Below are 15,245 nucleotides of genomic sequence, written 5' to 3' on the forward strand. Positions count from 1 at the left end.
TATGTTGAAGGGGCCGGCTTATATGTAGAGTCAAGTAATATTAGGATTAGTCTCTTTTCTATTACAAGACGGATAGCAATCCAGGTCTTTATTCAAATTATTTAAGTCGGCCTGCTGGGCCACCTCTCATGATGGGCCGCGGCCTACCTCCATGAGGATACCCGTGTTTGTCTTAAAAAAATGAGGATACCCGTGTCTCATATCCATGACAGAACCCGTGACTCATGACTCATGATGACTGGCGTGGCACATGTCGGACCTACAGGGGTCGGCCGGGTCTGCTCGCTTACCAGCGAGGAGTGGTCATCCGCCGTGCCGGGAAGGAGGGAGTCATGCTCGTTGACGAGGAAGGGCGCCTCATTTACTCTCGGGCGTGTCGTGTGTGCGAGAGTTTCATACAGCGTACCACGGTGCACTTCCCGTGCCATGTGGCACGACTCGGACTGCAGTTTGGCTTGAAGAACCGTTATCATTCCCCTAATAGTAAGTAAATTAACTGGCTTACAATACATTTACACGAGTAACACTATACCTACGTGAGGGATCTTATCTGACCTACATAATGGATCAAGTGGTATCTCTTGATTGGATGCAATCAGAGAAGGGGGCCCACACTGCAGTCAAATTCGTAGGGGGGATTTTATTGGTTAGGGCATCTTCAACAGGTGCAAAAAAAATGCCCCACGTGCTAAAAACCATCGTTCTTGTGTGCCGGAGATAAAAAACAGCGCTCCAGCAGACGCTGTAAAATAAAGAGCGCACAAAAAACTTTAGCGCACGGGTGTGCGCGGGGGCTGCTTGGCTACAAATTTGAGGCGCCGGATTGTGTGCGAGGGCTGCTTGGCTGCAAATTTGAGGCGCCGGATTATGCATCCGGGCTCCTAGAGGTGGGGCCACCAAATTGGGCAGCGTGTTTTCATGCATCTAAAAAACCTCTTTGTCGCTCATGCGTACAAAAGGATTTATTTTGACGCTGTAAAAGAATTATATCGCGCTGAGTCGGAGCGCGTCTGTTGGTGATACTCTTAGGACCGGGAAGTCCCATAGCTCTTCGTAGCCCCTTCCTAGGTCTAGCGTTTTCGCGTTTACATACGTGAAATTGAAGCTAGAAGATACAGTATATACTACCACTAAGTACGTAGATGTTGTACAAATGCACAGTAAATCACTAGTGCTGAATTCATGCTTCACTAGGAGGGAATAGCCACATCGCTTGGAAGCCTTTTAATGGCCGCAGAGATGCCTGCAGTAGCGACTGCGACTGTCGCGTCTTCATGTCATACACGCTGCAGCAGAATGTCACCCTCTTCTGGTGGTAGTCGCGAGCACTAGTGTCATGGTCGTCGAAGAAGAAGACGTCGGAGAAGAAAACGATAGTGTTTCCCCCCATGTCGATATAGCTCTTGTTCTGCTGGTCACGGGGGATAGCAACAGACCGGGAGCACCATGGCCCGAGGAACAACACCCGATCGTCCGGCACCGCCTCGAAGCTCGGTATTGCATCCCGCCCTCTTCCACTTAGATCGCTCGAAGTCGGCCACGAACACCACGAACTTGGTCACCATCTCCGACCCTGCTTCACCTTGCGACCGTATCTTTTTCCTTTTCTTTCCATCCAACTTGCCCCGCCTGTAGATCAGCAGCAGCGTGCCCTGGGATTCCAGTAGGTAGAACGGCGGCGCGGCGTTGAACGGGGTCCGTGTAGGGCGGTCGACGGAGATGACACGGCGGACCTTGGACACGACTGGCTCGCCGACGACGCCCCTCTTGGAGATTGACACGGAGAAAAGGGCTCTCTTAATGCTGAGGGCGTGGAGCTGCCCCTTGTACAATATGATGTCCTGGAGGTCCTTGAGGTCGGCGTAATAAGGCCGGTTGGGGCCGCTCTCGAGTGCCCACGACCACGAGGGTGCCCCTGGCCGGCACAGCGCCAGCTTGACAACGACGGCGGCGGCGTCCCACGACTCCGTTGCGGCCTCTTCGGCCACCGCGGCGGCGATGAGGTCATCCGAGCAAACGACTAGCTTCCGGATGGTTGGCCTCTGCATGCCTGGCTCGTGGGGATCGTAGAGAGTGTGGAGTCCGGGGAGCACCATTATGGCGGCGGCCGCGGAGAGAGGGCTGTTGAGCGTGAGGGCGCCTGTCCTGGCGTTCGAAGACGAGCCACTCGCCGCAGGAGCTCTGCACGCCCGGTAGCTGCCGGTGGCCGTCGAGGTGGACCATCGATGGTTGAACCGCCGAGGCAGGCAGGCTGTAGACGCTCCCGTCCGGCAACGCGAGCCACGGGAAGTGCGGCGGCAGGGCAGGGTTGTCCAATGCCGCGGCGCGCCATTGGCGGCAGACGGCGCCGAAGCGGACGCGGTCCAGGTGGCGCGACGGGAGGCGGAGAAGCACGACGGTGGCGAGGTCCACCGGGAGGTCCGACCATGATCTCGGCGCCATCAATCGATCTCTTCTACGCGCACGAGCTTGATGGCATCAAGTATGAGAGGGTTGGGATTTGCCAACGAAACGGTCACATCATCAAATCAAATACTCATGAAGTCACGAACACACAAGGGCAAGAAAAACTTCGGAAATGTTAACGCCCATATGTATGGGCGTTTGCATTTCGTCCACATGCGTGGATCCGCGTCTGTTCGTGAGCGTACGAATCTTTGCATATTTCTAGTGTCACGTAGGACTGGTCTGGTGTGTGGGCGTTCAGCCGGTCGCCCACACGGCCGTTTCACCACACAGGAGGGGCTGGTGTGTGGGCGTTCAGCAGTTCGCCCACACGGCACTTTACACGCACATACAAGGGCTACCGTGTGGGCATTTGGCATCTTGCCCACACGCCCTTTTTCTCTGCCACACCCAAGTTGCTAGTTGCCATGTGTTTTTGCACTGTACATGGCAACTGCTCCTAGTGTGCTTTTATAAGCAGGTGGCAACTCTCTTTTTTACCCGAGTTTGCCATGTGTTTTGCGGGGTACACGGCAACTGCCTAGTGTGCACGTAAGCAGATGGCAACTCTCTTTTACCGAGTTGCCATATGTTTTTGCATGGTACATGGCAACTGCCCTAACGTGCATGTACATGGCAACTGCCCTAACGTGCACGTAAGCAGATGGCAATTTTTCCTTTTTACATGGCAACTGCCCTAGCATGCTTGTGAGCACATGGCAACTCTCTCAACTGCCTAGTGTTAGTATGTGGCAACTCATAAAGTTATGAAATCATGGCAACTACATTAGATCAGACCATACATGGCAACTGCAGTTGAGCAACCATGGCAACTGCAGTTGTCCGACATGGCAACCGTAGTTCAGCGACATGGCAACTGCAATTAAACGAACATGGACGAGGGTCTGGACCATGGAAACTGCGGACGCGCGGTGACCGTCACGCGTGGCGTGCGGGACCAGGAGATACGAGGCCTGACATACGGGCGTGTGGGCATTATCAACTTCGCCCACACGCACGCGTGTGAGAGGGATCAAAAGGGAAAAAAGAGACGTGTGAGCGCTAATTGTTTTGCCCATAGGTAGGTGTGTGGCTGTTCCTCTTATACACCACACAAAATGTATGGGCGGACTCCCTAACGCCGACACGTGTAGTACTTAACGAACACACAAGGGCAAGAAAAACTTTGCCCAAAGCACGTGGCGTGCCTCTTCTTTATTTCTTTTCTCTCAATAATACAGTATTTCACAACATTACAAGACTCCTTATGCGCGTATATATATGGACCGACCTAGACCGACAAGTCCTTCTAGTACGACTAGGACACGCTTGACACAACGACTAAGACACGTTTGGCACTACTTGGACTTCAACCTGCCGCGAATTAGCACGGACAAGCCTAACCTAACCGGACTTGACAACCCCAATATCCAGCTAAACTTTTAGGCATGGCAAATCAAACATTCTTCATGATAAACTATGTTCGTCAAGAATGAAAAGTCTAGTTAATCAGCATGGCAAATTCGCCTTTAATTTTTTTGCCAAAAAATTATCGTTTCCGCAAACTAAATTTGTCATCATTGCGCCAATATAAATAGTCAAGAAAAAAGTCAGATTTGTCATGCCTAAAAATCTGACTTCTGCTTTTTAGCATTTCGTTCAAACATTGATTCGTAGGGGACAAAACTCGAACCTAAATAAGATTATCTCTATTTTAAACACAGTAGATATCCCCACAAAAAAACACAGTAGATATACAAACGTCCATGCATATGTACATACACTCATCCCTATGAATGCATGCATGCACACCCCACCTCCTATGAACACCTCCAAGAGAATGAGCCGGCACAACATTTTATGATTGACCAAGTCACCATAGAAGTCTTCCTAGTCGTCAGGAATGTCTCTTCCTGCTGAATGTACATCATCGAAAGGCCTGAAATAAATTTAGAAAAATGTGACTATCGATATCAAATTTAGGATTTGAACCCTGATTGGTTGGTTTCACCATAAGAAATCTAACCATCTGAGCTATACCCCTATCATGCTTATGAGTGTAAAGAGATCCAATGGACTCTGTGATATTCCACAAATAGGTGCTTTGATGAGTGTAACACTTATAAAATACGCTGGCAGAGCCAATGCTTTATCGAGTATCTTTTGTAAGACACGCTACTAGAAAGTCAGGTGTTTGCGGGAGGGGGTGGAGCATCCATGGCGGCTGTTGTAAAAGGAGGAGGAAAAGATGTCGCCAATGAGGCCAAGGGACACGTCCTTTGTTTTTCACTGGATGATTTGAACGTTTTATGTTTAGTTGTTTCCATCATCGAAATCATCAATTGATTTGCATTTCACAATCGTGAAGTCTTTATGCTCATCGATACACTTATTATCTCTTTACCCGCCAAACAAGAAGAAGATCCACTTAATATCTCTGTTTTTTTAGGCAATGCACTTATCTCTGTTGCCCAATGTCCCCACACATATTCGGCCCCGTTGCGTGGGCCGCTCGATTCGTGTTGGGTCCGGAGCAGGGCCGTGGTGGAGACCGACTCTTACTCGACTCTGACCACGATACGTGATAAGTTGCGAACCGGCCAGCTCAGGCCCATCGCGTTAATTTGGCAGGGCGATCGTTTCGTCCACGTACCGGCAGTTCATCGACGAAACAGAAGAGCGAACGTATGGCGGCGGCGGCGACGACGGCGACTGGGGCGTTTCGCCGGGTGCTCCTGCCGACGATCAGGCGGCGACTCGCCACCAGCACCGGGCAGCCCCTCATCTCCTTCACCGGCGCCCGCGCTGGCACCACCGAGGTCCGTCAGGCTGAGGTTTCTGCTCATTATTTTCTCGTGCCGCACTGAGATCATTCATAGCCGTACATGACTACGTTTCTTTCTTACTGATGAAAGAGATTTCAAAATTCTGGCAGGCTCATCAGGCGGAGGTTGCAGCGCGTCGACAGCTCAGAAGGTATGCCTCTCCTTGCATTGCCATCGGCCGACACGAGCTACTGCAATCGTGTGGCAAAAGATCCATCCATCGGTAACAATTAATGGCTATTCTTCATTGCGCAGGCAAAAGATGCAGAAAGATGAACTGAGCGGTATGGTTCTTGAGGTTGCGGCGTGGGCGACGGTGGCGTCACCCTTTACGCTCTTTTTCTGTCTGGACCTTTTCCGAAGCCCTAAGGGCGCGTAAACCTCAAGATTGCTATCATCGGAGTGACTCCACCGGCCCGGCAATAGTGTCAAAAAAGCTCTTATATTATGAACGGAGGGGGTAGCTAGGTAGGTGAGCTTGAACTCGGGCTCCAACAGATCACTGTATAGATGTATGCATGTATCCCTGATTACTTAGTCGAGCACGGCTAGAGCCTTCACCCGGTGAAATACACTCTATTTTTCATATGTGTATGTACTGCCTTTTTTGTGTGAAAAATGTTAATATTGCTTTAATGTTTAAATAACTAAGTACTACGTGTGTTGCCACGGAGTTTGCTAATATATTTATGTTAAACCATGTTTTGTTATGTCTACAATTTATTTGCTCAATAATACATAAAGAATATACTGTATTAATGTTTTTATGTGTGCTTTAGGCTAGCCATAGTGGGGGTATCATAGGCGGTATCATGCACCCGCGAGTAGCAAATATGATGATGTGGTAGAGAATTAAAGAAGAGGGGGTTAAATAACATACGTAAATACCATAACATAATAAATGCTATAGTACTTTGTATCATGCATGGTCATAAATAAGGTCATCTATGATACTATGCACTATGAAAATAGTATCGTACACTAGTATCATGTGCAGATTCCTGTGATGGGAGATTTTTTATTTCGAAACATGCATTTGTGTGTTGAGTGTGTGATAAAACACATTTGTCTTTATATCCGCATGCCATGTACACACACTAGTCCAAAAAGGGATTGTTATCGGTGAGCCCTTAATTAACCCCTCTAGCGACGGCATTGTTAGTAACATTAACGGACAGTCAACCCATCCTTGGAGAGGTATAAGCTTTGATGATGGTCCAACGGGTCACAGGCGGTAAGTAGAACCACATGGTGGATCACAATATGAAGTTTCTACAAGTCTTTCCTTGCTCATTCTGCAATGGGTTAGTCCTATTCGCTTCGGTGTGAAGTCCTGGTCCATACTATTGAACCTGCTGTAACACCAATAAAAGAAATCATGCCAACAATTTCATTTATACTTTAGAAGTCAATAAATATGTGTATCTAATAAAGACTACAGAAAAGTACAAAGATATTGTGTAGCCCTTACTCCATCCATTCACAAATATAAGATGTTCTAACTTTTTCTTCTGATCCAATGGATGTATATAGACATGTTTTCGTGTGTTTGTTCACTCATTTTAGTTTGTATGTAGTCCATATTTTAAAATATCCGAAACATCTTAATTTGTTAACGGGGGAGTATGTAGTGTCTCTATCAATATATTTAAGGATTAAAATATAAGTGAATACACACAACGATACACATATAGTGCAATTTTTATTCAGTTTTGATTTAAATGTATTAAGTTTCAAAATCTTGTTAATTAACAATGTCTCAAACAGGAAACTAGAACATTTTGTGTGTATTCACTTATATTTTAACAGCTTTAGTTATTTATATTTTAAGAGCTTTAGTGTCTAGATAACTCCTCTCGGAGTCCTCCTTGTTAAATCCTGGTGGTGTTTGGATCAAATCGAGGCTGAGGAAGCAATTTGGACCCAATTGTAATCTAAGAACTCCTCTCAGTGTCCTCCTTGTTAAATCTCGGGACGGACTTGTAGTTTTCTTTCTCTGGTGTCCTTTTAGGAGGTTTGTACTTTATCATGTGTTTATTTAATGAAACTTTTGGGTCCTTCGCGGCCATCTTGAGTTTAAGAAAAAGGTCACAGATAGTAAGTTGTACCACATGGTGGATCGCAACCCCTGCCGGAAATCTACGTTTCCGTCACCTCCGGCAATCCAGCAGGGCTCCCCGCCGCTTCTCCTCCATCTCCGTTCAACACCTTGTCCTCCGACCGTCCCGCAAGGTACCATCCTCTACCATGGCCGTCAACTGTTCGATGAATCACCGGAGCTGAAAACAGTTGTCCTTTCTTGTTTGTAACAATTCATTCTGATTTGGTGTACATATACGAGCATTATGTTGAGTCCTCCGTTGGCTCGTCGGACGAGGAGGAGTACTCCGATGAGACGGCGATGATGCAGGCGGTCCTTGAAGACGTGGAGCGTGCGGAGGAGCATCTTCTCAATTTCAAGGGCTCAATCAAGGGTCATTGAGTGCTCAACTGCAACAGGGCGCGTGGGCATTTGACACTGATGGCCGACTACTTTTCCCCCGATGCACTATTCGCTGTCCATTTTCGTCGGCGTTTTCGGGTGCGCAAGACTGTTTTCCATCGTTTGTGCCATGGCGTCCCGTCCTATGATGAGTACTTCATCCTGAGGAAGGACACCGTGGGAACGATTGGCTTCTCTGGTTACCAGAAGTGCACGGCCAAGTTTGCATCACAGGATCTCAGAATCAAGAGGGTGGCCTGGTTCGCTTGGATCTCTTGACTGCATGCATTGGAAATGGAAGAATTGCCCGAAGGCTTTACAAGGGCAATATCAAGGAGCATTTTAAGAAGCCCACCATCATTCTCGAAGCAGTTGCATCACAGGATCTTTGGATTTTGCACGCTTTCTTTGGCATGCCCAGGTCTCACAATGACATCAATGTGCTACAACAACGTCGCTGTTTGCGAGGCTGACTGAAGGAAAAGCTCCTCCTTGCCATTATACTGTCAATGGACATGAGTACAACATGGGCTACAATCTGGTTGCTGGTATCTATCCTCCATGGGCTACCTTTGTCAACGCCATCTCAAACCCAGTTGGACAAAAAAAGCTCACTTTGCCCAAAGACAAGAAGCAACTAGAAAGGCTGTCGAGAGGGCATTTGGAGTTTTTCAGGCCCGTTTTGCAGTTGTTTGTGGACCTGCAAAATAATGGGATCCAGAGACCTTGTGCGAAGTGATGACATGTGATGTGATCATGCACAACATGATTGTCGAGGATGAGGGTGACGATGCTGCCGCAACTCTAGAATTTAAGAACATGGGTAATCCTATCCAACTTCTAGACCAGAATCCGACCATATTTGAGGAATTTATTCAATTCAAATGCAGCAACAAATTCGGCATCGTCCAACTCACGAGCAGCTCAAGAAAGATCTGATTGAGCATCAGTGGACAGTGAAAGGGGACAACAATGTTGGAATGTAAATATCTGAACTTTTTTAAATTTGAACTAGTGCTGCATTCGGCTATTTGAACTTCCGTGCCCTTTTCATGCGGCTACTTGATCGTGCAGACTGGAAAAAACCCGAAAGGCCGGATGTATGAGGCTATAGTTGGGACCTCCCGCATCCATGGACACGGACTGATCCCCCCGCCCCCGTCCGTTAATGGATGCGGAAGGTTTTTTGCGGGTTTCCGTTGGAGATGCCCTAAATGCCCAAATTTACTTAAATATGGAAAACGAACCAATGAAGCAACCGTCACTTTGCCTTCAAACATGTCATGTTTCCTACCGGAACATAGATTCTTACTTGAGATGGCCTGGTTTATAAGAAGCGTACATAACAAATTTTGTGAAACCTTCTAAAAAGTTTTAACAGAACATATTGATGCCATATGAGGGCACCATGCCAACTTTTGTATTTTTAAGGCTTCACTTGCATTTTTCAGAATTTGAAATTAATAACCTCCATGTTCGGGGTCGAGTCCTAACACACATATATTTGGAATTCCTTTCCTTTATTTGGATAAGGCCTAACAAAGACTAATGAAGATATTTTAACCCATTTTTGTTATTTTAAGCACTTGCAATTCAAATTTGAATTATATGCACTAATTGCCTAAAAATGCACTAAATCATCATAACAGGAAATATATAGGAGGAAGAAAAGAAATAGAAAAAGGAAAAAAATAATGTAGAGAAGAACAGAGCATAAAATGCAAAAAGTGAAACAAATAATGTATAAAAGGAATAAAAAGAAGACCACATGTCAGGACTCGACACATGTCCGGCTTACCAAGTGTCATACTTTTGCCTAGTACTATTTAAGGACAGTATAACCGCACCTAATCCCTGCCCTCACAGCGATTTGGGTTTTTGGTCGTCCGTTTTATTGATCTGGAAGTTTCTGGCCGTCAGATTTCGTGTTTAAGGCAGTTTGTTTCGCAATCTGTGTAAACTGGGCCAGCTGTCCTGTGGGCTGCTACTCCACCGGCCGAAACAGATTCCTCTGATGCATTGGGCCTTTGGCGAGCCGGCAGCCCATTGGAAGGAGGGAGGCCTACGAGCGACCGCGTCAGCTCCATTTACTCGCGAACCCAATCGCTAAAAAAAAATGCTCGCGAACCCTCATCGAGTCCCGATCGAGGCCGAGGGGAACGGGACCGCATCGATTCCACTCCAGAATCAAGCCGCAGAGAGGGGCAGCCGGTTCCATCCAGTGAAGATCGCCGGGGTGCGTCGGTTAACCTGAGGTCAGGGATGGGATGGAGTCCATCCAGTCGATCGCAGCGACCGGAGGAGCGGGATCCAGGTCAAGCCGAGTCCATCCGGTTGATCCCAGCGACCGGAGGAGCGGGATCCGCGTCGAGTCGATCCAATCCAGCGCGTTGTAGAGGTGTGCTACGGAGTCAAGGTGCGGGGGAGGGAGATAATGGCAGACGCCTCGCGTACTGGTAACTTCTCTCCTCTCCTTCAAGAATATTGATTCAGAGATTAATCACCCATAAATAGCAGTCGATGGTCCGGCCATTGATTACTGGTCAGTTACATATGGCGACTCATATTCTACATCTACATTCAATTAACGCACGCCATATAACCCCGACTTGCCGATGCTCCTTTCCCACTCTCCCCACTCTTGCAAACCAATCTCCAGCAGCGATGGGTGATGTTTAGGTCTCCAATTCGTTCCAATTGTCTCTCCTTCATGCATCTCCTCTTCCCCCAATTCTTCCTTCATTTTTAGAATTTGTTTGGGTTTATTGATATTGTTCTTTGTGCTCACAAAAAATGCAGGTGTTTTGCTGATTCTGTTGCATTAGAAAGTTTAGGCATTAACCATCTGGAAGGTGATGCACTACTTTCTATGTTCCCAATTTTTCATTTGAAGTTCCCTGCCGCACTAGCTGCAGTGCTTCTCTTGAGGCTTGCCAAATAATGCTTAATTGAACAAGTAGAAAGTGCAAGGGGCTACCAATAGTTGTATGTGTAGTCCATCTCTTTTTTACTTCTTGAAAGATTCTGTAGTTATCTTTAGCTGGTGAAACACACGTGCACTCATTCAAACTAATTATATCAATCTCTTGACTTCTGAATGCATAGATGCTGGTACAACTAAACCTGATGTCAAAGCAAATGGCAGGTAACTGTTCAGTTCATGTTCAGACCCAGAGGATAATGTGCTTGCAAGATTTCCTAGGAACCCTGACCCTTGTAATTCAAGGGTGATAGATGATTAATGGAACACCTATATAAAATTAATCAATGGGTGATTTAAATCACTGAGCGAGGTTTGGTGAAGATTTAAAAATATTGCTACCTACTAACTCTATGAAAAAATAAGAAGTACACTTCCATTATTTTTTAAAACAATATCCTGTCTTGATTTATACGATCTCATCTACCTCATTATTCTTTGATGGCAGGTCAGGAAGACCGTCTTACTTTGATCCTTGGGCAGTGTGACTGATCGGTAGATCAACATCAAAGTTTTGATGATCTATGATTGTTTACGTGTTCAAGGTCTTGTGTAGTTTTCCCGCAAAAAAAAAAAGGTCTTGTGTAGTTGTCTGCTTGATCTGGTAGTATGACACGTAAAATATTAAGGCATGTGAAATGTTTGATAGTCACTTGAAGCTGATTTTGCGTAAAGTCGAGAGTGGCCTTTTGTTTTATGAGTTTTCAAAGGAGTCTGTTATAATTTATATAATTATTATTTTATTTGACTTGTCTCTGAATTCTAATATTCACTTACTAAATTGAACCACAAAGTAATGCGTACTAACTTGCTTATACAATATTCACCCAAAACTAATTTTAAAAAATGACTTACACTAACATATTTTTTACTAATTACCTATCATTTTATTGAAAAAAATGGACGGACGCGGCAATGCGCGTCTTCGATGATCTAGTTTTCTTTATGGAACTAGCGAAAGGTCACGTTTGCCTGATATGTGATTAAATGCGGTCGACAAATATACTGGTAATAGGCAAAGTTCCAGACTTAATGCGAAGAAATACCCTTTGAGATGTTTTTTTATATTAATCACTTGCTTTATTAAACTGGCAAGAGATTACGATCTGACTGGATGATTCTAGTCAGGAATCCAAGAATTACATCAAAGCAAGTAACAGAAGAAGTGCTAAGAGCTTCTCATGCGCAGAGGTGCACTATCCAATTTGCTTCACGATGAATCCAAAGAAGCTTGAAACCCTGGAAAGTATCGGCCAAACACTTTATCTGCATCAACATGTGTGCACCATGAACCCTTATAGTACCGGGGTTGTGCCAAAGATCAACCAAATCAGAACAATCCATCTGCATGATAACATGAGTATCTCCTCTTTTGGTAGCTGCTTCCGGCCCGTCTCGGCAAGCACATAACTCGCCGATGAATTACCTTCTGCGTTATAAATGCCTGGATTATTGTTTCGTGTAGGTCGCAAAACGAATATGTATTTCTACCACTTCCTCGTCTCGTTTTCTCTCCCACGAGCGAGGCAATTAGGAAACAAGAGTCTGCTTCTTCTGATCTACGCTGGCGAGGCAGTTGGTCTCCTCTCCTCACACTTGCTGCTACAGTGGCAGAAGGGAGGGGGACCTTGGTCCTCCGCTTTGGCACCGTAGTTAGAGCATCTTCAATAGCCGCGCTAAACAAGCGCCACACTGTAAATTTTATCATTTTAGCGTGCGTGCAACCTGTAGACAAGCTCCAGCAGGCGCGCAATAACCGCGCGCGTGGCATATGTAGTTGGGCGCGCGGTCCGAGTCGCCAACTCACGCTGTGTATTTGGGGCGCCGGCTTCTGCGCGCGGCACACACGAGCGCTCGCGCCGCACTCTCGCCTCCCCGCCACCTGCGCCCCGCGCGCCGGCGCCGGCGAACTTGACCCAATGGACGCACGCGTCGGCACCCCGCTCGCCCCATCCTACAGCCGCGACCCCTCCCCCGCCGCCGCCGCCGGAAACCCTAGCACGGGAAGCGGTGGCCTCGCCACCACCGGAGCTCCTCCGAGCATCCGCCTCGCCCGCGGCCTCTTCATGCCGCCGCAGATGACCATGGCGGCGGGTGGCGTCGCGCCGGCGCCGCCCCGTGCCCCCCTCCCCCTCGAAGCTCCCCAATGCGGCGCGACTGAAGAAGGGCAAGACATCCGCGAAGATGAACAAGGCGGCGGACGGCTCCGGCACCTCGAAGGCGAGGAGAAAGAAGCTTGCAGGGCATGTGACGGGCGCGGCGGCTATCGAAGCGCCGGCGAGCTCACTCGTTGAGCTGGCGGCCGACGCGCACAACGTGCTCGACGATATGCCCCAAAGGTAGAATTTTTTTGCAACTTTTCTTTTCTTGTTATTTTTTGAATGCATTCATATAGATAGCTTATTTGCATTGTTCTATATATTGTAGTGTCAACGATGATGCATACATGTCAACAATGGGTGTTGGCTCCAACAATTCGCATTGGTCTCAGACCAATGGCATGCATTTCGAAGACCATGAGTTCGAGGTGGACGAGGATGGTGAGGGCATTGTCGACGCGCCAAAAGGAAGAGCGGGCAATTACACCAACACCGATGACATCTTACTATGCAATACTTGGTTGCAAGTGTCGAGGGATCCATCCATTGGAGGTGATCAAAGTAGAGATGCTTATTGGGGGCGGATGAAAAAACACTTTGATGCTCGCAACGTGAGTGGAATTGATCGCTCCGAGAGATCACTTCGGTCCCAGTGGTCGACAATCAACACGGATTGTCAAAAGTGAGCGGCCGCACAAAAGGCGGTTGACAAGTTGAACCCAAGTGGCACCAATGAGGACGACAGAGTAAGTGGCATTTCATCCATGTTCATCATACTTGTTGTTGGTGTTTGAAGTGCTAACTTGCTTTGTTTTCATGTAGTACAACATTGCACAAAACTTGTTCAAAGGAGAGGAGAAGAGAACCAAGAAGGGGAAGATCAAGAAAGGAAGGATATTTACCTTGACTTATTGCTATGAAGTGTTGAAGGATGATGAGAAATGGAAGAAGCGTGATGATTTGGATGATTTGCATTTGAGCAACAAACGCAAGCGAACAATTGAGTTGAATGATGATGATGGTGAGGAGGATGATGCATCAAGTGATGACGGCAAGAGAAGCCCCACACCCAACTCGGTTTCATACTCGAAGCCAAAACGACCGGATCGGTGCAAGAAAGATGAAAAAGAAAAGAAGAAGAGGAAAGGAGATGATGAGCTCAAAAATGCTATGGAAGCTATTGTGAAGGCAAGAAAAGAAGCCAATGAGGTGAGGAAAATGGCAAGGAACCAAGATGTCGCGGCCGAGGAGAGGAGGGTGGCGGCCGAGGAGAGGAAGGTGGCTTTGGAGGAGAGGAAGGTGAGCAATGAAGAGCGAACTAGATTGTTGGAATGGGAGAAGCACTTGTTCTTCTTGGACACATCTATCCTCAATGAGGCGCAAAAGGAGTATGTCAATCTTGCCCGTGAAGAAGTCTTGATCCAGAAAAGAGCCATGATTCGTGCAATGGGTGGAGGTGGCCTTGGTGCCATGGGAGGCATGGGTGGCTTCGGAGGTACCGTGGGCAGTTTAGGTGCCATGGGTGGCTTTGGAGCTACCATGGAGACCATGGGAGACATGGGTGGCTTCAGAGCACCCCCCGACGCTATGGCCGCCATGGGAGGCATGAGTTTTGCTTCTCTCATGGGAGGCATGGGTGCACCTCCGGCCGCCATGGGCGGAATGTCTTCCGGTGTGCCTCCTCACACACATTCCCATGAAGATGCCGTTGAAGATCTTGCCAACACCGTCGGAGCTTCACGTGATGCGGTGTGCGATGAGGAGGAGGAGGAGGAAGAATCATCTTCGGAGGAGGAAGAATCGTCTTCCAAAGATGAGGGCGAAGACGAGGACGAGGCTTGATGTGTCTTTCGTTTGTGTCATGAACTTGGTTTGCATTTTGAACTTGGTTGGATGAACTTCTGAGCATGATTTTAAACTTGTGGGCATGAACTTTTATTCATCAACTTGTTTATGTGAAATTTATATGTCATGTTCATTGCATTTTGAATGTTTCAAATCCATTTTGTGTCCAAAATGCAATATATGCAATGCCCCGGCGAGTCACGCACGCTGCATTTTTTGCGCCCTCACTACTAGGGAAAAGCCTATACAGAGAACTTTAGCAGTAGCGCGTGTTAGAAAAGGGTGCTACTGCTAGACAGCAGTAGCGCTCGCGAAAAAACCGCGCTGCAGATACACATATAGCAGTAGCGCGTCCCGCCCTAAAAGCGCTACTACAAATATTCCCACCGCTAAGCCGATCGGCTACACATAGTAGTAGCGCTCTTTTAAAAACAGCGCTGCCGCTAATTCTTTTGTAGCAGCGCGTTTATGTGTAAGGCGCTACTGCTAACGGAAATAAAATAAAATGAAAAACAAGTAGAAAAGTAAATGAAAATGAAAGAACTAGAAAAAGGAGAAAGGAAAAAATA

At 47.2% G+C, this 15,245-nt stretch overlaps 1 protein-coding gene and 1 pseudogene across 1 annotated transcript; one reads left to right on the forward strand and one right to left on the reverse strand.

The window, feature by feature from the left end:
• Positions 1-1,415: 1,415 nt before the first annotated feature.
• Positions 1,416-2,445, reverse strand: LOC147963636 (uncharacterized; annotated as a pseudogene).
• Positions 2,446-14,001: 11,556 nt separating this feature from the next.
• Positions 14,002-14,673, forward strand: LOC147963637 (uncharacterized). Its single transcript, XM_087529647.1, has one exon. It carries the CDS (start codon positions 14,002-14,004, stop codon positions 14,671-14,673), a length of 672 nt encoding a protein of 223 aa, XP_087385773.1.
• Positions 14,674-15,245: the final 572 nt, after the last annotated feature.

This window comes from Triticum urartu, chromosome 6A, assembly GCF_056163025.1.
Source record: "Triticum urartu cultivar PI428250 chromosome 6A, HENAU_Tu73, whole genome shotgun sequence".
Lineage (NCBI taxonomy): Eukaryota > Viridiplantae > Streptophyta > Magnoliopsida > Poales > Poaceae > Triticum > Triticum urartu.